Consider the following 23,169-nt stretch of genomic DNA (forward strand, 5'->3'; position numbering starts at 1 on the left):
TCAGCTGATCGACGATTGACAGTTGATAATCTCGACCCTGAGATCATAGGTTCGATTCCCGGCTGTGTACCAATAAACTTTCTTTGTATGTGTGTGAGTAAACCGGCTTGGCTTTGACCCAAAAACTCAACGGCGCGTGTTAGGCACAGCTTGCTGATCACATACAAAATAATAATGAAACAGATTTAGAAATCTGAACACCTGAACAATGTTTGTAGCCTATAAAACATATTTATTTATGTATGTTAAGAATATTGTTAATAATGTACATTTATATGTTGGAATCTTGTAGCCGCATTCAATTATATGTGATATAAAATTCATTATCAAATCGTTAGAATCGCGCGATCGAATGCGACGTAAAATTATTAAAAGAATATCTGACCTTAACGAAACTCGACGACTGCCGATATTACATGAATCGCCCTGTTAAATGTATATAGGACTCTGAATAACTGGGAATGCTCATTTAGTGACACACTGTGTTGGTCTGTGGTCGTATCCAGACGGTGTTGTGAAAATGTTGAAGTATACAGTGAAAAAATATTGTTCGGAAGGCAGTAAGGTACATCAGATTCTGGTGGCTGTTATGAGTGAGTTTTTAAGTTTATTAATAGCAACAATAAATTTATTAAAAGTGAATCATAAATATTAAACTTTATCAATATTAAATTTAAGTAAAGTATTTTTTTAAATATATGTGAATGCTATATTCACCAAAACAAGAATTCAACCGAATCATAGATTATAGAGGATGCTAGTCATCAAAAACATACTAATAAAATATATCTTATACGAATTTAATTAATTAATTAAACATTTTAAAAATAGCTAAGCAATATATTTAATAATAATAGATTTATAAAAACATATTTTAAAGTTTACTTTTCATAAAGTAAAATAACACAATAAATTTCCTTTAGTTTTTGTTACTTCTTGTAGTTACCTATATGTGCTCTTATTTAATATTTTATTTTATATTAGTCTTATGAAATAAATATATTTATAAGATATTTATATACAATTACTTATTAGCACCTCAAAGCTCCTTTAATATGTGGATATCGCATGAATGTACCTAGTAATAACTTTAACAGGAAAATATTCTTTATACGGCCGAAGAGAATTAAGTTTAATATTAAAGAAATTGTTTTTAATATATTTCTAACCTCTGATAATTAAAAATTGATAAATAGTTTTTCCGAACCAATTCGACTTAGGGTCCTTCAAGGAAAGAGCGTACCAATTCTTAAAAGGCTGGCAACGCACGCGAGCCCTCTGGGATTGAGAGTGTCCATGGCCTGTGTATTTGAACCCCGTGGCCTTAGAATCTCTACTCCAAAGGAAATTAAATCATAGTTGGAGAAAAGACTCTTATATTGCAGTCGTTTATTATTTTATACCTAGTCTGCGGCCGCCCTTTTTTTGCTTGCCGAAGACACAAACGTGTACAAATAGCACCCCATACCATAAGCATTCCTAATTATAAATATTTAAAGTATAATCCTGCCTTTTCCGTAGCAGTGTCATTCTTTATTGATTAAACTGGAAACCAAACTCTTTTCCACCAGCTGTCATACCAGAATAGAGTTTGTTTCCAGTTCCGTTTGGATTTAGGTGCCTTCAAAGGCACACCACTCCCAGAAAGGCCGACAACGCATATGCACACCTGTGTTGCACAACTAAGCTTTAAGTGCTTTCAGTTTTATAAAGCCTAGCTACTTTGGCCATGTTTGCAAAGCACGCGAAAAGTCGAGATGAATAATTTTAAATTCAAATTTATTTTAAAATTATTTAAACAAGATAATCCGTTATGTTAGCATCAATTTATCTGGTTTCAATCTGGTTTTTGAGATCATGCTCTGACCAGCTGATAAATTCCATTATTATGAGGCGACATTTTTATATATTTTAGTGTCACCGTTGCTCAGTTGGAGTCACATTATTTTATGTTGGAATAATAAAATAAAAATATGGCCTAAGATTGTATCGGTTTCGCGATTTTTCTTATTAGGCAAATTGGCGATTGGTTTTCTGTGCCTGATACACCCGGCAAGTTTTGTGTGTCATGCCGGTTCCGCACATTACCTTAACCATATCAGCAAGTGATAAATAAATAAATCAGTGGCGCTACAACCTCTTTAGGTCTTGGCCTCAGATTTCTGAATCTGTTTCATGATCATTTTTTAAAACTAATAGGCAATTAGGTCAGTCTCCAGTGCCTGACACAGGACGTCGAATTTTTGGGTCTAAGACATGTCGGTTTCCTCACGATGTTTTCCATCACCATTCGAGCAAATGTTAAAGCGCACTTAGAAAGAAAGGCAATTGGTGCACAGCCGGGGATCGAACCTACGACCTCAGGTATGAGAGTCGCACGCTGAAGCCACTAGGCCAACACTGCTCAAGTGATAGGTAAAGTGAAAAATCTTTTCGAAGATTCGATGGGATGAGCGGCGCACGCGCATAAACATGTTTCACAAGTAAAACGAATAAATAGTCTTAATTTCGTACTATATCCGAACCAATTCGACTGAGGGTCCTACAAGGAAAGAGTGTACAAATTTTTAAAATGCAGGCAACGCACTCGCGTCCCTCTGGCAATGGCAGCGGTTTCAATTAACATCAGATAAGCCGAACCTCCTGCCAGTTCGGCCCCTGTTCTTAAAAAAATGTAACAATTCTCAAAAGGCCGAGAACAAGTTGCGATTCGATTATGTGGACTTTAACGTGTTCAGAATCCCCGGTCATTTTACGGCTAAAGTCTAAACAAATTTTAATGAATTGGATGTATTTAGTTACATTTTTATTAGTCCCTGCATGATGCTACTTCAACAATCAATTGAGCAGTTATAACGAGATTCATTGTTGCAATCTCATCAAAAACACTCAAATAAACTGTCTTAATAAAGAATTATTTTGCCTCTTTCGTTTTATGATGGGGCACGCACAGGATCTGAATCTTCTTGTCATATCCCCAACTGAGTGCTTTTTTGGCATAAGTAACTAATAATAGAAGGAATAAAGAAACAATTTAAAACCTGTGGCAGTGTTTTAAATGCTGGTATTCCTCACTGTATTGAGATTTATTTGTCGTGAGGAAAGCACCAGTTCTTGGGTCACCGGTCCTATTTACCAGGCGCCCTTGACCCCTTCGGCCCAAGAGTCTCTACTCCAAAGGGAACGAAGTCAATTTGGTGGAAATAATCTTATATTTGACTGGTTTAGTTATATATATAGTTATTATATATATATATATATTTATAGTGTGTTTTTATGTAGTCATGGCTAAGTTTCATTTCATTGTTAATAAATAAAGCTTTAGTCATCCAGTATCTGTACTGCCTCTTTCTCTTCTCTTCTCGCTTTGCCTCTTCTCTACTGAATTAGCCTCTTACGTTCTTTATCATCACGGTCAGGCTTTCTTGTCTATGGAAAATGTTTTAATCGCCTTTAAGGTTTTGAAATTTAAATGTTAGTGTTTATATATACTAATATTATAAAGAGGAAAGATTTGTATGTATGTATATAACGAATTGACTCAAAAAGTATCCACCGATTTTAAAAATTCTTTCACCATTTGAATGCCACATTATCACTGATTAATATATATTATACCCTACGAATACTACAATAATGTTACCCAAGGTGTAAAAAATGCCTAAGAAATATCTTTTATCGCATACACTGCGAAAACTATTGATGATAGAACAAAAAAATGTTCCACGAAATTAAAAAACATATTATTATATGCATATTAAAAAAAATACACACCCGTGTGAATCCGAGACGAGCCACTAGTCATTTATAAAGGTTTTCCTTTAATCAAAAGTAATCTTGTAACAGTTGAGCAGTGTTGTACTGCTCTTTTTATCTGGGCAATGAAAAAGCATGCCTTAAACAAAAGGCTCACTAATAAAATAGATCATGTAACAGATCACAGAAACTTATGGTAAGATGTTGTTGTAGGGAAATGTTTTTTCTTTCTAACCAATTTTTTTAGTTCTGTTAAAATAGGACTGTTACGCAAAATAATATTTTTTTTAGGTAGCTCTTTAGTTATTATTAAAAAGATTTAAAAATGTAAACCATTCATAGGTCTTCTAAAGGGCAGGTTTTTCTAGCGGATAATGCAACAAGGATAATTAACTGTCCTTAGATAAAAACGGTTCATTGGTTCAGTCGTCAAAGCGTTACAGATATATTAAATTACCATTATATTTATATTAATCGCTCATTTTTATAAAAATCTACATTGATTTTTTTCAAGTCAGTCAAAATAGTCAAGCTCAAAGCTTCTTACAGGTTTTATAAATTATTTTACGTAATTTTTCTTTAATAATGTTATCCGAACATTCCTTCACATATTCCTGCTCCATTTAGTTAAAGAATCTATTTTAATTCAGCCGTATTAAACATAGATATAGTACAGTATTTGTCACTATGGTGACGATTCTTTTGATACGAAATTAAAAGCGTAACCATGGTGATAAATAAGGCTCAAGATATTTAATTTTCTTTGGCATTCAAATAAGAAAGAAATATTTCTAGTACATATTGGAGCAAAGGGATTTATTAATTATGCTTCCAAAATTTAGCGTAATAGAAATTATAAATCATAAATATTAGTTTACTTTCATCAAATTAGCTAAAAATGTTATGACATTGGTATACATAATGTATGTATTGGTTATATAAAACCTCTGTGGAGCATTGTTGGCATAGTGGCTTCAGTGAGCTCATCTCTGAGATCGCATCCACCCCACTCGATCCCGGCTGACCACCAAACTGACAGACCCTACCTGATGCGTGAGGCACAGAAAGCTGATCACCTACTTGCCTATTACATTGACACATGATTATTAAACAGATACAGAAATTTGAGGCCCAGACCTAGGCCAAGGGTTTATTTATTTATCTTATATCTTTAAACGAGCAATTTTTGTATATATAAATATATAAATAAATCTTAATATATATATTTCTTGTGTGCGTGTGTATGTGACTGAACTCCTCCTAAACGACTGGACCGATTTAGACGAAATTTTTTGTGTGTGTTCAAGGGGATCTGGGAATGGTTTAGATTCACAATTTTGTCCGCTGGACAATGTTTTTTTAATTAATTTTCAATTTATTAGTTGTTGTTGATTTTGGAATGTTTTACATTGGATCCGACAGACGGCGCTACCATCGCAGTGTCAAATTTTAAATAATATTCGAATTTTAATTTTAGTCTGTCCCGAAATTTAAAAAAAAATTTGTTATCATTGTATTATATCGTGTGTGACCATGTGCTGGATCGTTAGATATTGTCATAACATTTGAATAATAATTTTCATCAAAATGGCTTATTAAAAATTGAAATTTTGAAATTAAAGACGTGTAGACAGGACAACGTCTGTCGGATCCGCTAGTATATATATATATAATTGGAATCTCGGAATCGGCTCCAACGATTTTCATGAAATTTAGTATACAGAGGGTTTCGGGGGAGATAAATCGATTTAGCTAGGAATCATTTCTAGAAAATGTCATTTTATTTGTGTTTTATCAACTTAAACATAGAATTGCTCGTTTAAAGATGTCAGTCAAATGAAAACTTAAATATGAATATAATTATCTTTATTCGATAATTATATTCATATTTCATAATTTTATTAGTATATAATTCGTACTTAAATAAAATTTCCAAAAAACACGATTTATAAAAAAAAATACCGAGCTAAGCTCGGTCATCCAGGACATATAATATAAAACAAACTAGTACGCGAGAATCTTTTAGTTATCCTACGATTTCTGTTTCTGTTTGATGATTGTTTATTATTCAAATAGAAAACCAGGTTATCCTCTGTGCCTGACATTCTTAAATGTTATTTATTTATTAACATTTCGTACACATACAATAATTAAATAATAAAGTCGGACATGGAACGAAACAAAGCTAGGTAACAAGTTAAATCATTAATTTTTAATTAGACCAATAGATTTTTGGAAGTCAAAATTACTACTGAAATATTAAAAAAACTACTAACCTTCTGGAAGGTTTCATATGGAGAAGAATAGACAAGAAACTCCATACACTACTACAGAAACTCTTTTAAAATATATTTTTACAACATTTTGTAGGCATTGATTTGATAATTATATATTGAGACCAGATAATATAGAACAAAAAAATACTATACTAAATTAAAATAGCCGCACGGTGTTATAAAAAACAATGCAGCAGATAACTTAGTTATTATATAGATACGTGGTGCTTATAAACACCACTACATAAATTGGCTAAATAAAAGAAAAAAAATAAAGTTTAACAAAACATTGTATTCATGTCTGATAACAAAAGGCTTTTATTATCAGACATGAATACAAATAATACAATTATTTCATTTTACCTTATTACTACTAAGATTATTACAGAATTTATTAATTGTTATAGAAATATTACTATCATTGTTATCGTTAATATATATTTCTGTTATTAATGTCTTCGAATCAACCGTGATTGGTACATGAAAAAGATGGTGCGTAACCGAAATATGTGACGCGTAACGTGAAAATATGACGTTACATTTATTTCCAACGCCGATAAAGATGTTTCACTTCAAAATAATTAAAATTCAGTCAAAAAGTGTGTTAGTTATGTCAAAGTTGATTTCTTTTTAAAAATAAATATATAGACCTGTATGCCTGGATTAGCAAACGGTTCATTTTGTCTAGTTTAATTTTTCTGTGGAGTAGGACGTTGCTTGTTTCCTAGCATTTTTATCTTCAATATTATCCTCTAAGTTGTAGTATGCATGTCTACAAAGTGTATTTTTAATAAAGTTTTAAATTTTCTTTCGTTTACTTTTATTAATAAGTATTTGTAGTTATATATTTTTATAAGTATTTGTATATATATATTATAAAAATACATGTTTTATTTTGTATTTTGTTGTAACATTTAACACAGGAACCATAAAAGATGTTTTTACTTTGCAAATAAAACATGTAAACAGTGAGAGAGACAGTAATAAATAAATGTTTCTAAGGCAAGACCCAAACATCGAACGTGTTTCAATATAATCTCGAAGCCTCATTTAAATGTGTAAGAAATTTCATCAGAGAGAATTTAAAATCTATTTTTTTTTTGGAATTTTAAATAACCCACAAACCAGCGCAACCCTTGATCTTGGAATGTATCTGTTTTTATTTTTTTCGTTTAGACAGATAACTTATGTAAACATTAGATTCATAACATATCGGAAGTCAATGCAAAATATCTGTATTACATCGACGTCCACAATGTAGCGTTTGTTAAGGCAGGTTTTATGTGGAATCAGCTGCCCACTGAAGAATTTCCGAAGCAACACGGTTCTTTCAAGAAAAGATCGTACCAATTTTTAAAAGGCCGGCAACGCAGTTGCAATGTAAGTTTTTTTTTATAGAACAGGGGGTAAAAGTTGACGGCGTATCCATTAACAGTTGAGCCTTCTGCCTGTATGCCTCCTTTCGTAGAAAAAAAAATGTTTTCTCCCATTTTATATCATTTTGATGTAAATATAGTATTTTATATTTGGTTAACTTATTTGCGTACGGGACAAGTGTACACAGTTTTTTCATGGATAGAAATTTGTGGGTTATTCTTGCTAAACATTTCTGGTTCAAAAAATATTTTTGCGAACTTCATGACATCATGCAATCATTATGCGGCCCCTTGGGTGTGGCGCGCATTTTAGTAAAATAAGATGAAGACGAGTATTTTAATTTTTATTTGTGTGTTAAACATTAGAACATACATTATCTGTATTTTTAATTAAATGTCCGTTTGATTGCGCCAGCCTAACTCAAGTCACCAATCTTTTGTTAGACTTCTAGCGTCTCTGAACACGTACAAACAAAAATGAACGCAATTGATGGATTTTTACATAGTCATACTTCGGATTCACAGTAGTTGGTATAAACGCCCAGCCATATAAATAAAAATTTATTTCAAAATAATTTCCGCTGTATTTTTTGCTATGAGGAAGGTTTTTAAGGAAGGTTTTATACTTAGATTTTTATTCTGAAAAAGTGATTAATCTCTCTAGAAAAACCATATGTATGTAGATACGAATAAGTTAGGCTTAGTAAATATATTAAAGCCTTATTAGGGTTGCCTGGAAGAGATCGCTTGTCAGCGATAAGGCCGCCCGTTGCATCCCTTGTAATTCCAATGTATTGTGTTATTTGTGTTTCTTTGCAACGAAGTGTGAATGTAATCTTAGGGTCCTTCAAGAAAAGAGCTTACCAATTCTTAAAAGGCCGGCAACGCACTCGCGAGCCCTCTGGCGTTAAGAGTGTCCATGGGCGGCGGTATCACTTAACATCAGGTGAGCCTCCTGCCCGTTTGCCCCCTGTTCTATAAAAAAAAATTGAATGAATAAAGCGAAACGAACTTCGTGGGGGTATTTATTTAATAGTTGTAAATTTAAATAAATGACAAACAAATTAAACCAGTATTGTTATAATTTACAAAACACGTTAATTATGTTCATTCACCTCTTAAAACGAGTTTTTCGAACTATCGTCGACCACAATACGTACACATCTAACGTTCCTCAATTCTCAGGAACAGGGAGATATTTTTTGCCTTCGCAAAATCTAAAACGGACAACATTGATGATAAATAATATATCTGTTAATATAATTTATTTCGTAAGCTAACATAAATTATGTACAACAAAAAAGGATTCAACTGAACATCGCCATAGATGGTATACATAATATATACAAAAAGATTCAAATAGTTACGAAATGAAAACACTAAAATTGTTAAATACGTACCTAATTCGGCTGTGCTGTGTGTTGGTGTGATGGGGGTTTGTGTGTGTGAATGTGGCGTGTGTTTATGACGCAACCTAATTTAGCGCTATGAATATTCTTAAGCATATGATAGCTATTATGCAAACGTGTCTAAATGTAAGCTTAAGACTGATCACTTAGTGTAATTTTTGTATATCAAAAAACGAAGTTTTGCATCTGTTCCGTGATCATTTCTTGGGCAACCTTCACCCTTCTGTGCCTGACACACACCGTCAACTTTCCGTTCTAAGGCATGCCAGTTTTGGCACGTTTTCGTCATACTAGTGTTATATATGGAAGAGAATCCATTGGTACACTGCCGGGGATCGAACCTGAAGATGAGTTGCATATAGAAACCACTACGACAACACTCCTCCCCTAAATAATATACCCGTTAAGAACCCATGGATCGTTATGATGTCCAAATTTGGGGAAAAACCCGCTAATCACCATCTCTGCTAAATATGATTATGAGATGGGAGTCTACTTATTGTCTCCAATTGACTATTAGTATGACCGTCTTTCTGGAGTCTCATATTTGTATAGAACAATGGAATTTTATTTCTATGTGCGAAATAACCTCTTCCTCCTACGGAAAGGCAAACATCGTCACGATATGTCCAAAACCCAAAAATGTATGATATATCACTTGCCCCGGGGAACAAAGTCGTAAATAAATATATTTCTTTTGGTGAAAACTGTAATTTTATAAATATTCGCAAAACATTTTACTATAAAAAACAATTATTCGGAACAGTGGTAATAAATTATTACGTTTTAGAAATCCGTCAATATTACCGTGGTAATATACGGTCGTCCGTAACTATGTTTGTGTGAAACAATAGTAAAATACTCTTCATTCTAACTGATTTATAACAGTAATGTATATGTAATTTTCACCATTTACAGTAAATACATAACAACATTGTTTAAATTGTCGAATAGCAAATGTATCCTAAAAGCATTATGTATGGTTTACTTTGTTACCCGGGGCAAGGGATGTGCCAGACAGATGGCTGATCTATTTGGCTTTAAAATAAAAATGATCAAAATCAACTTTATCCACAATGTATGGATAAAGTACCAAATAGCAAGACATAAATTATTCGAAAGATAGAAGTTCCGAATAAGATATTTGGCATTTCATGACGAATAGCGCTATTTGACAGTCGTAAAACGCTTCAAACACTAGTTTATCCTACCAATTAATAATCATAATAATAAAAGCCTTTATTCAGATACATTTTACATTATAAATTTTATATACATTTAAACATTTAAACATATAAATTTCCATTTTAATCCAATTCTGAATTTTATCCTACCAATTAGTACCTACTAAATAGCTGATTTGGAACTTATCCAAACATTGTGAAACAGACCCTAAGACTCATGTAGTTACAATTTTTTTCATCGAAATTTCAATGTCAATATAAAAATCCATACACAAGAAGTAACTAACGAGTTAAATTGTTTTGTTTTGAACTAACTGTCGGTATGTGTGTCAGTATCGCATTAACAAATTTGTTTGCGCACATTCATTGATTTATAAAAGTTAATTAAATTGTTTTGTATTGCCAATTAAGAGATATTTAAATTATCTGGTATTTAAATTATCTGGATATTTTCCAATTAATTTATTGCGTTGTAGACATATCTTGTTCTAAATTTGTACGTATATGGCACGAATGCGCGCACGTTTAGAAGATGTGTTATAGACTTATAACTACTTTTTTTTAATTTGTTGTACAGGCCAAGCAAGGCAAGTCCGGTTATTGGAGAACAAAGTAATCAAGCACAGTATTTTGTTTTAAAGCTGTCAAAATTTGACAGTTTGTTCTTTACAGGTACTCTTTAAACACTTTAACACATTAACAAATAATATTTTTTTGCAAATTAAGTATTTTGTTAGCAGTGTTGGCCCAGTGGCTTTAGCGTGCGACTCTCATACCTAAGGTCGTAGGTTCGATCCCCGGCTGTGCACCTATGGACTTTCTTTCTATGTGCGTATTTAACATTTGCTCAAACGGTGAAGGAAAAACATCAAACAAATAAGTAATTGAAGCCAGCTAGCTTCAGTGTATTTTTTTTATTATACATAGTTTAATTTACAACAATATTTTTATTATATTTTTTCACTTGAAGTTGTATATACATATTTGCTTTTTAATATATTAAATAATACCAAAAGTTTAACTTATAATTTTAAACAAAAAAAAACCCTCTAGAATAATTAATTTAAATGCCATGTGCATCTATTCTATATATGTCTGTATAAGGTAAATACGTATATTTCCAATTATTTAAATATTTCTAGTTTAACTAAAGAATGTTATTAAAATTAATTCTCATCTATTTTTATTTTATAATATCATATTGTTGCATTAATTAATAAAATAAAAATTGTCCCACGTTAAATAAATATAGAATTGTCTCTGAATAACGATGTATGTATGTTACTTAGCGGAAAACTTAGCAATTTCTATGCGTCTGTCATTATATTTATTTTGCTTTTTCTTCGCGTCTGTCATTATATTTATTTTGCTTTTTCTTCGCGTCTATCAGTATATTTATTTATAAAAGCTTGCCAACGCCCGCACACTGGTAAAAGATTAAATACCAGATTTAATTTGACAACCACAGCAAACATAACACGAAGAGAATAAAGGTTTAAACATTATATTATAAAAACTATAAGAAAATTGATTTCTAAGTGTAAAGGGAGCCTATGGATATCTACTTAGCTGTCTTATCACATGTCAAAAATGCAAATCTCATCTAAAGACTGCATAGTTCAAAGTATACCTCATTATTAAATTTAGTTCGTTAATGTTAAACTTCGAAAAATTATAACTTTAGTTTTTATCTATTTTTTATAAGTTTAAAAAAAGCGAAACGCCAGAAAACGATATGCCAATCAATAATTCTCCAATGACATATTATTTCAAGATCCGATATTCCGATTGCCTTTTTGACATTTATAATTCAAATGTATTCTAATTGTTGTCAATTTAAGTGATATTTATGAAGAGACATCTAGAAACATCGAAGCAATCTTGTCAACGAACATTACTTTGTAAGCTATCAACCCTTGACACAACTCGTTAATCATGGTGCGATTCAGTAACAATCATTGTGGAACAAACAAACAACAAACAGAAGTATAAAAAATAATAAACATTGGAATAAAAATATCTTAAAATTATTAGCTGGCATAGGATTTGGCATTATTAAATAAAGATTTAATGTCTATCGTCAGTCTTGTTCCGATGAAATAGGAATTGATTTTAATAATAATAATAAAAGCCCGTTTAATTTCATATAAAAGTAGAATGTAGCTTATATTTGTTATATATTTTTTTGTTATCCTTATAGCTTCCTTTAGTACCGTTGATCGGAACCCTTTCTGCATCTTCTCCTTTTCCAGCTTTTTAAACATCTTTATCCATGTCTTTCTTTCTCCATTCACTTCCAGCTAACGGTTCTATTTATCCTATCCACCTTTTTTCGGAGCATCCTCTTCTCCTTCTTCCCGTTGGTCCTTTCCATAAAGTTATCTTCATAGTCCTATTTTGTCTGTGCATCTTGCTCTATGCTTCATTCATCGGCACTTTTTTAGGGGATAATGTAAGGCATCTATCATTTGTCCTATTTTTCTGTTCTTATTTTTAGTACGCTTCTAACTTCTGACAAGAATTGATTAAGAATATTTACTACCAGAGATAGATCTCAGAGCAAACTATGTTACCGGCATTATAGTTCGAATCCGCGGTTAAAGAGAAAATAATACAGTGTTTAGAATAAAAATGCGTCAATCATATTATATCTTCTTTGTGAAAGGTAACCAAAAATGTTTGGGTTACGAGGACTATGCCGTACTCTTTATGTGAAACCGTTGACCTGGGTGACCTCTAGCTAATTTAATCTTTATAAGTTACCTGAATGTACAAATATATATTGTTTTTCGCAATACGCGGTAAAGGTACACGGCCGCAGGGACCAAACTTTTTAAATTAGTTTTAATTTTCTATTAGAAGTGAATCTTCTTTAGGCGCATAAGGGGGATTTTTTTACGGATGAAACGTCACGAAGACGCGCAGCGTTTTCGATGAAAAGGGAGAGAGCGATTGGAACGATTGAGAGAGAGGGAGACCGAGAAAAGATACACACTATTGGTTGATGTATTAGAACTTTACTATTTTTGATTTATTAAATAAAATAGTGTACATAGTGTGAATATAGATATACAAATACATGCAGTGATCATATGCTGGAACATGATCATCTATTGAGACTTTTACCTCAGTAATAATTAATCTACAAAGAAGTTTCACTTCAGACGTGTGTACTTTGTATTTGACTATATATTTATTTTTTTGCTATATATAGCATTGTTGTTACTATGTAGGTTAAGAATATTGTACATACTTTATATTTGTATATTGAAAATAAATATATTTTTTTGGATTTTCAAAGCTAGCTCCAACATTAGTTTTTTTATCCTTCCATGATTTGAACCCTCCGACCTCACAGTTTCAGCCAAGCAGGCTGACCCATACCAATATAGCAGTTTATTTTAATTAAACACGGGCCATGATAATTGTATTGATTTGTCCGAGGCTCGGCCATACGTAACATTGGCAATGACCATGGTGCAACCTCGTTCAGAATTAATTGATGCAAAATTGTTATTCAAGCAGAAATTACGTCAGTAAGTATCAGATGTCGCCAGCCGCGTGTTACCTGCTAAGAATATAACCTTGAGAAGGGCGTTGGATGTATATTTTAAGAGAATTTATAAAAAGAAAGCAAAAGTTTTGTTGAAGAAAATTTGTCTCGTTATTAATTAATAATAAATAAAATAATAATAAAAGTTTCTTTATTTGACCCAAAAACAAATACTACATTACATATATTACAACATTCATTGTGGTCAACCTTATATATAATATACATCTATGAGCACTAGCGTTTAAGCTAGTTTCTTCCAGTGTCATCAAGAAATTGGTCATTTAACCAAATTTAAAATTTTTAAAAAATTAAAAAGTTTTTAATTTTTGTTCTTGACCTTGGAGAGGTGAATGACCCTAAATGTGACTTTTAATTCGGCGTTTTTAGACTAAAACATAATAAAAGAATTGTACCTAATAAAAAAGGATTTTACTTAATGAGAATGTTAGTAACTGCAGTCACACTGGCCAAAAACAGATTAGGGTAAAACCGCCTTCACCTGGGAAGGCGAGGACCTATACAGCATACTTCGTTAACACAAGTGAGCTTCCGTCCCGCCCTTCAGGCGATTGACCACCCCGCGATGGCCCAATCCGAGGTTCGAGTTTCATACGCCCATTCAGGCTACGCTCATCAAAGCAGCCCGATCTGAAAAGGCCCTTAACAGAAATTCCTTTAAATAAAGGTCACACTTAGATTCCCTGTGTCGGGAACTGAAATCTCTTCGTTATGACATGTCATTTCAAAAGAAAGAGCGATTATAATCTGTGTTTATAAGGCTCTAATCCAGTCCAATCCAAGATAACGTGGAACGCAAAGTGGGTCGCTTTGGGTGTAACCGTAAAATTGGTATTTACCGCACTCATCCTCTTGTTCGGTTGGTTTCTCAGGTCAACCGGACTTTCGAATGGAAATTCAACGATTCACAACAATAACGAATAGTTTTTTTGTTATTGATCTCGGGGTTTTGCCAACCGAATCTCCGTAAAATTCAAACTCACTTTAAACTCACAGATTAGAGTATAATACATTAATTAGAGTTTTATTACATGTTAAGTAAATTAATCCAAAGTGATAATCTTCTCTAAACAACTTAATTTAATGAACATGCAACTGAAACATGTCGTTAATATTTCTAAATAAAGTTATTTAGGAAATTAATAACAACAATTGCTATTGACATATTTAAAAAACAATTAAAAATAGATAAAATTAAGTGGGATTCCTTCCTTATAATATTTTTTTTTGCAGTGGTCTTGCCAGTCTTCTCATATGGATCAGCGGTCGGTTGGTTGTCTCCAATGGGACCTCGACTCATGTCCGAAGAAGGACCGGCACCGGAGCCAGTACATCCCGATGTCATCTCCTGGATGGCATCAGTGCCTTATTTAGTTGGAACGCCAGCGGTGTTCCTGTTTGGGTTTATCGTGGATAATTTTGGACGGAAAAAAGCATTGATGACCACGTCGTTGTCCATGGCTGTAAGGTTTATTTCTGTTTTAGAATACATTAAGAGGAAACCTGCAATTATCGATATAACATTGGGTTTCATTATTCTTATAAAAAGCTAAGCAGGCGTCTTTAAAATTTCTCGACGGCTGAATATTTTGGAAATTAATATAATGGGCTATTTTAAAATATTTTAAAAACCAGTAGTGAGCATGGAATCTGTATATGCATAATAATTCTGTTATATATAGTACTGACATTACAAATTTAAATGTATATTCATAATTTTATGAACCCGCTAACTGTTAATATTAATAAACTATTAATTACTTAAGACATCATGTGGAACATGGTGTAATGGTTGCAGCTTCTTACAAACATTTTGAAAAACAAAATCTTGGCGATTAGAGTGACTAAAAGTTTATTGCCAGTTCTTCTCATCCGTTTTACGCCAGATTGAGAAAATAAGAATCATTTCATATGTATATGTATTTCTTTATTGACGTTCATTAGTGTACATTGTGTTAAATGAATAAATGACTATGAATTTTGATGTTTTCAGGATTTCATTGAATATTTTATAGATGAATGAATCAGTTCTGTCACTGAAATGTATTTATAAAACTTATCATTAAATACTATTTTTTAAATATCTTTCTGCCGATACGGAGCGAGGAAATCAGTTGGATATATTCAAAGACGAGATAGCGCTGTCTGGCAACAGTCGAAATACAATGTATTTTTTACAGGCGCTAATAACGATATCTGTAAATCAGTAAGCTGATATTCAGACAGAAGTTTTATCTCTCAAAGGCCATCAATGCACCCTCTAAGAATGGGTGTCTATGAGCTTCGGTGACTGGGCCCTGCCTTGCCAGATACTGCCCTTATGGGGGTCCTGTAGGCTCGTTTACCCCCTTTTCTATAAAAAGACGTCAATCAAACTAATTTTCAGATCTGCTGGAGCCTCAAACTGTACTCCACGGAAACATGGGCGTTGATAACTGCAAGGGCTATTGTTGGACTTGGGGTTGCGGGTTCCTACGTGGTGACACCACTGTACATTAAAGAAACCAGCGAAGACTCCATCCGTGGTACTCTTGGAAGCCTCGTGGTGCTATCGCAAAATTTGGGGAATCTTATCGTGTATATACTGGGAGAATATTTGTGCTACCACGCCATTTTATGGATATGCCTTGCTGTGCCGTTGATACATCTGCTCGTATTTCCCGCGATGCCTGAGACTCCATCGTACTTGCTGAAGACTGGGAAGGTTGAGGTAATTTTCTTAAGAGTTTGATAAACTAAACGGCCGGCAACGCCCTCGCGAGCCCTCTGAGATTCCATGAGCCTCCTGCCTTTGCCCCATGTTGTATATAAAAAGAAAACTCAAAGAGTACTGAAGCTATACAAACATTATATTTTAATAAAAACATCTATCAGGCATAGGATTTTCTTAATAAAATGTATAAGTAATACATATACGAAATGATGTATTTAAGTAAGGACTAGATAAACGAAAACCATGTAAGCTTCTCAAATTATTAGAAGAACCAACCTTCAGAATCTTTATGTACTATCTATCTAAGAATAAATATACTAACACCTATACAATAAAATTGAAAAGAAGCTAGAAGCAAGCAGAAAAATAACAAAATCTAATAAAAATATAAAAGTGAAAGTTGATTAAATCACTAAATCAATTAAGATTTAGAGAAAGGTAAAAATTACAGTTATCCCAAGTTTAAATCGTAAATCACAAAGGCATTTTGAACTTATAGTAATTAATTATAAAACCAATAAACTTAAATCATATCGATTACATTTTTCATGTCTAAACACGCAATCCTCTAACTGGCTAGGGATTAATTTACAAATCACGTTTTATAAATTTCTTTTATAAATATAAATTTATAGTGGTTGCCTGGAAGAAATCGCTCGAAAGCGAGATGGCCGCCAGTTGCCCCTTCATAAAATTATGTTTAATTTTTTTTTATGTAATCCAACGAAGTGTTAATAAATAAATAAAATTTACCAACGATTTAATTAAATTTACACTCTTCAGTCATCAAGGAAACATCTGGAGCGGACAATGTGTTTCCAACGGTTTCTGTCCAACGGATCCTCTAATAACAATGTAACAACTTTGTTAGTTATCTTAACCCTAAGATAACGTGTAACTTTACTCGTAATCATAACAATCAAATATACAATTTACCTACAAAGTAATAATAAAATTTATTAAAAACAAATTTGAAAAAATTTAAAATTTTTGGTCACTGTGACAGTATGTATATCATTAACTCTGGCAGCGTTTCTTTGCTGGATTGCGATAGTTTTTCGTTGATCGAGAAAAGCAAAAGCTCTAGGCTCACTGGTACTGTACCCCATGGCCCGGTTTGTGGTTGAAGTCTTCCACTTGATGGGTCCATCTGGTTGATGAACGGCCACGTGATCTTTTGCCTTCCGTGTTACGAATGACTATCAGTTTCGCCAAGTTCTCGTTGCCTTTGCACATTGTATTATATGTATATGATATAATTTGTTGATGAAACATCTAGTAATAAATCCAATCCGAACATCTATGTTTTTGCTTGGTTGACCGTCGAGTTTATATATATATATTTTTGTTTTGTAAATTTTATATACGTACCTACCTCTGTGCGTTCTAATAATAATTATTAATCTTAGTTAATAATGTTTTCTCAGTAAACGAATATTTTCTACATAATTCATATAAGAAATAAAGTAATTCTAACCTTATATAATTTGCTGTAGGCATATGGTAGGCAGGAAGGCAAGGGAGTCCGTATGCGGAGTTGGGTCAAGATTGATGTATTGGTGCAACGACCGAAAAATCATCAAAAAAGCTATAAGAAATACTAATGGAACAATCTTGTTCATTTGTTTTAACTTGTTTGAATTATTCGATGTTATTTAAATAACAAATGTCAGGCATTTTTTGTCTTTTATGGGCATTAATTCTTGTAAGTTGTAAATCTATGTTAATAGGATTTTCTTAAAAAAAACCAAAGAGAATGATGCGAATATTCTTCTAGTATTTATGGATTTTTTGCAAACTGCTAATACATAGTTTTCCTCTAGGAGGCACGCGATGCGTTAGCCTGGCTGCGGTGTCGTCAAGTAACAGACGCGTCAATTGAAAGCGAATTGCAGTTACTCCTTATAGAGTTGGAGCAGACTAAATCAGAGGGATTTTTCAAAGGAATAAAAACATTGGGTGAGTATTTTTTATTGAAGTGAAACTTCTTTATCGACGTTGGTTGAAAACTTTACCGACACATTTTTCCGTTACGCGCCATCTTTTTCTTGTCCCTACCATTTGATTCAAAGATATTTGAAGCCATTAATAACAAAAATATATAATAACGATAACAATTAATGAAATTGTGTAATAATCTTAGTGAAAATATGGTATTATTTGTATTCATGTCAATGATATAGCATAATAAAAGCCTTTAGTGAAACTTTATCTAATTTGATTAATTAGGTAATTATAATTAAGTAATTATATAAAAAAACGCAGATTCATACATATTAATGAAAGCATGCAAATGTCATGAATTCTCCTGATGTCGTAAAAATTTATTTGTCTTGGAACTTTGGTCAACGTTTTTTACACAATTTGACGAAAAAACGAGTTCCTTAGCTAAACGAGTGCAATAAAATAGATTTTTATGAACAAGTGGTTCTTTATTTAAAATTCTACTAGCAAGAAAACATTTGTAGAAAAATGTCTACTGTACTGAAAAGTAACTTAGATTTAGGCATATAAGTACAATTTTTAAATGATTTTTATGTAGGATAATTGGTATCGTTATTATTTTGGCGTTCTATCATATTAGTAGTAACTGTTAAGGTACAATAATGTAGTAGAAAAATAAATGAATAAATAAATAAACATTGTATGTGAGCTGTGATGAATTACCGTATTTTATAATTTACCGCAGATTATTCATAAGTTCCAAATAGGTTAGCTAAACTCCTTACTATTTGTAAACGCATATGTAGTCTGTGCCAAAAAGCAGTAACATAAAGTAAACTATCGTTAACGGGATGTAAAGTGGATGCTAACAATTCGTTCCCATAGCGTCCAGTAACGAATCAACAAGTGTTTGTGTACGGTAATGATCGACAGGGTCGGATTCATTGATTTATAGAGACTTACATTAAAACAGTGTGTTTTTGTTGACATATAGTACTTATTTAGTAATGAGTGTAGAGTAATACTATAGTGATAATTGCTTCTCGAAGAAGTATATTTACTTACTTATTATATATATATTATCTTATTATACTTTTTCCAGAAAATATGTAGTAAAAGTCGAGATTGTGACTTGAGAATATGGACCTCTGTTTTATGAACAAAGAAAAGAGCGGTACTATTATTCTTGAAAGGCCAACCGCACTTGCGATACTTTTGTCAAAAGCCCCAATAGATAAATAGATAATGAACCAGTATATGATCACTCCATGTATTTGTATATCTATATTCACACTGTATACGTGCTAATGATAATATAAATAAATAAAAAAAGTTCTAATATTTGACTACTAAAAGAATACATTAACCAATATTGTATTTTTTCTCGGTCTCCCTTTTTCACTCTCTCTCAATCGCTTTCTCCATTTTCTTCGACAAAAACGCTGCACATCGTCGTGACAAATGAAAAAATTATCCTCGCCTAAAGAAGTTTCACTTCAAAAACCGCGGAATAGAAAAAATAGTGGCGTTTATTAAAAATATAGTTACCAATGTAAATCCGACCCTGGCCACACACGTCACTATTTGAGCACCTGAGTGGTTCGGAAGTGTCGTGATTTTAGTTAGGCTTGACCGGTTTCTATTAACATAACTGTTTAACTAGTTGTGGCGTCTCGTTATAGCTTCCGCAGCTTCATTCACAGCGGGATTCTCTGTGGAATGTCCAGACATTTTATAGTTAACTAGTCGCCGCCCCGGCTTCGCACGGGTGCAATGCTGATGAAAGCACGTTTTTATTAAGTATTGTTATCTATAGAAGCGCGGCCTCCGATGCAGTATTTATTGGCACGCTCCTGCCGCCCCTGCCGACCGGTACCGCCGCATACACGACGTCACACAATTTTTAAATATGTAATATCTTCGAAAATATTTATTTAAATCATATGCTGTAAAGAGTCATATAGATCTATATTAAATCAACAATGTATTTAAGGTATTAAATTGGATAAGTATTAATGCTGTATAAGAGTAGTGGTCGTAGGTTCGATCCCGGGCTGTGCACCAATGGACTTTCTTTCTATGTGCACATTTTACATTTGCTCGAAAGGTGAAGGAAAACATCGTGAGGAAACCGATGTGTCTTAGACCCAAAATATCGACGACGTGTGTCAGGCACTGGAGGCTGATCACCTACTTGCCTATTATATTTAAAAATGATCATGAAACAGATTCAGAAATCTGAGGCCAGGACCTAAAGAGGTTGGTGTGTTGTCACTTGCGAGCCCTCTGGCATTGAGAGTGTCCATGGGTATAACCATGGCGGTATCACTTAACATCAGGTGAACCTCCTGCCCGTTTGCCCTCTGTTCTATAAAAAAAACATACATACCTACTCACAAAGTTATTACAAAATTTCAAAATCTCATATACACCGTTCCTGTCTGTCGTTATGTCACCCTCCACCTATTATAAAATTACCTTTTGCCCTTTTAATATATATAATGTAAACCTACTAACACTTAGATTTAAGTTATTAAGTTGTATTTACTAACATTGCTATGGAACCTTGTTTTCCGTAATAAACAATTACAAAAAATTATCTTTGAAAATTAATTTTCAGTCTCCGACAAATCAACTTTCCGCGCATTTCGTATTACCCTCATAATAACACTTGCGCGTGAGTTGTGTGGATGTCTCGCAGTCTTACACTTTGCGTCGATGATCTTCAACGATGCCAGTGCTGATTGGGTGCTGACTGCAAACCAGCAGGCAGCCGTACTAGGTGCCGTTCAGCTAGTTGGCTCATGTACTGCATCTGGCCTGGTTGAGAAGACTGGAAGGAGGGTAATATAATGTTTTTTTCTCATTTATCATATGCTATTAAATGCCATGCAATGTGTGAGAAATGTTAGAATATTCACCACGAATGGCGTGGTCAATATCAAATATAATATATAATATAAATTCCCAACGAACTTCTTCGTTTACTTATATTTATTGGAAGTAATTAATTATGTATAAACAGAACGTATATCTTCTTAAATATATATAAATCACGTGCCAGGTTGTATGTCCGCGATGGACTTCTAAACTACTTAACCGATTTTAAATTAAATTTGCACACCGTGTGCAGTTTGATCCAACTTAAGAGATAGGATAGCTTACATCTTAATTTATAGCCGCAATATTATTTTATTTATCTAACAGATGGCGCTGTGTTAAAAGTACCAACCTTTCACATAAGTTCTCCTACCGATTCCCTTGAATACTTTACTGCTATGTAATATAACAAAAACCTTAGCCACAGCAACGCTTGGCCGAGCCTGCTAGTATAATATATAATATCCTGAAGTTTCTGCAACACTTCGCTGATATTATAGCAAATACTACTACGCCTCCCTAGCGAAATCCTAACCCCAATGAGGCAGAAAAATTAATGATATTTTTGTATGTAATTGAGTGCCGACAGAAGTTAAATAACCTACCGCAGTATACGGTGTATGTTTAATAAACCAGTTTATTATTTTCAGCCGCTACTAGGAACAACATGTCTTGTATCTGGAATTGCACTAACCATTCTTGGGGCATGCTTCTGGTTCGGCAGCAGTAATTTTGCGTGGTTGCCCATTTGCGCCCTGTGTCTGTGCATTTATTGTGACGCTGCCGGCCTACAACCGGTGCCTTTCGTTATTATGACTGAGATGTTCTCTTTCCAGGTAAGTCTGATGTCTGTTTGATATGCACTATGCACCTGAGTGCATTAGGACGTCTGACTTAACAGCCGGTGGAATTGCGATCCGTTAGACCGGAGTATACCTACACTATATATTTTCCAAGCTATAAGAATTAAACTACGACTATACTTTACACATGGTGGACTCATAATACTGCTTTGCATAATGAAATTGACCAAAATTTTTTTTCATTCACTTTCATTTACGTAAGTTAATAGATCCTACAGATTATTTTGGAATCATTCTGATTATAACTAACCAATCATTTTCCGTCACACAAAATTCATAAAAAGAACAAGTATTTTATAACCGGCCTATTTCACTGATTTAATTTTCTCTAGTACCTGTTGTCTTCGTAAAGGAATCTTTGCCTCCATAAACCAAGAAACGAAGGCCGTAAGTTGATACTAATAAGTGAATTGTATTTGCAGCACCGTGGAACAGTGACTTCTATAGTGATAGCGTTTGCCTGCACTCTTGTGTCTATAGAGTTGCGGGTGTTCCAACCACTAGCGACATCTGTTGGTTTGTACTTAATTTTCTGGATCTTCGCCGGCGTCTGTCTTGTAAGTACAGTGTACATTTTCTGTTATGTGCCGGAGACGAAAATGAAGACAATCGAAGAGATCTATGAAGGTTTCGGGAAGAAAAAGGATGAAGAAGCTGCTACAACAAGATTGTAATGCAGGAGTCTTTTTAAAATCTGTAGTCATGGAAAAATAGCGAAAGAACGAGATTTTCCGTTGCTATCTGCTATATAGTGATAGATATCACAAAATATTATGTTTATTATTTCTCTAAATAAGATTGGTCTTTATAAATGATCCTAATCCTTGGTATTGATTCGCTCCAGACCCAACAATTAGTATAACTAAAAGCTTAGCAATTAAATAGAGGGGCGGAGAGATTCTTGCCAGTTCTTCTTGCCCGATCCACGCCTTTGACTTGCGAACTGGTAGTAAATGTAAGTTTAGAATCAATTTAACATATTTTCTGTTGAAGTTTATAAGTGTACATGTTTGCCTACATGAATAAAGTAGTTTAAAGTAGACTAAAGCCGCCACGTTGTCGCCTACAAAATAACAAAATCAAATTCTATTATTATCATAGACTACACACATTATAATGCGATGCCTATATATACATTAAAACCTTGTTTACTTACTTACTTTTAAAGTAATTTTGTTTTAAAATTGTATAAAG

General features: G+C 33.2%; 1 protein-coding gene across 1 annotated transcript; it reads left to right on the forward strand.

The window, feature by feature from the left end:
* Nucleotides 1-367: 367 nt before the first annotated feature.
* Nucleotides 368-22,796, forward strand: LOC123690074 (facilitated trehalose transporter Tret1-like). Its single transcript, XM_045632736.1, has 7 exons — nt 368-593; nt 14,809-15,038; nt 15,962-16,285; nt 18,112-18,247; nt 20,853-21,076; nt 21,763-21,948; nt 22,398-22,796. The coding sequence occupies exons 1-7, from the start codon at nt 521-523 to the stop codon at nt 22,647-22,649; spliced, it is 1,425 nt and encodes a 474-aa protein (XP_045488692.1). The 5' UTR covers nt 368-520; the 3' UTR covers nt 22,650-22,796.
* Nucleotides 22,797-23,169: the final 373 nt, after the last annotated feature.

This window comes from Pieris rapae, chromosome 20 (assembly GCF_905147795.1).
Source record: "Pieris rapae chromosome 20, ilPieRapa1.1, whole genome shotgun sequence".
In the NCBI taxonomy this organism is placed as follows: domain Eukaryota; kingdom Metazoa; phylum Arthropoda; class Insecta; order Lepidoptera; family Pieridae; genus Pieris; species Pieris rapae.

Excerpts from the sequence above, each read along its gene's own strand:
- LOC123690074 (XM_045632736.1), top strand. The coding sequence starts at position 521 with ATGTTGAAGTATACAGTGAAAAAATATTGTTCGGAAGGCAGTAAGGTA. Across the intron at positions 15,039-15,961 it reads CCACGTCGTTGTCCATGGCT|ATCTGCTGGAGCCTCAAACT; the intron begins GTAAGGTTTATT and ends ACTAATTTTCAG. Across the intron at positions 16,286-18,111 it reads TGAAGACTGGGAAGGTTGAG|GAGGCACGCGATGCGTTAGC; the intron begins GTAATTTTCTTA and ends GTTTTCCTCTAG.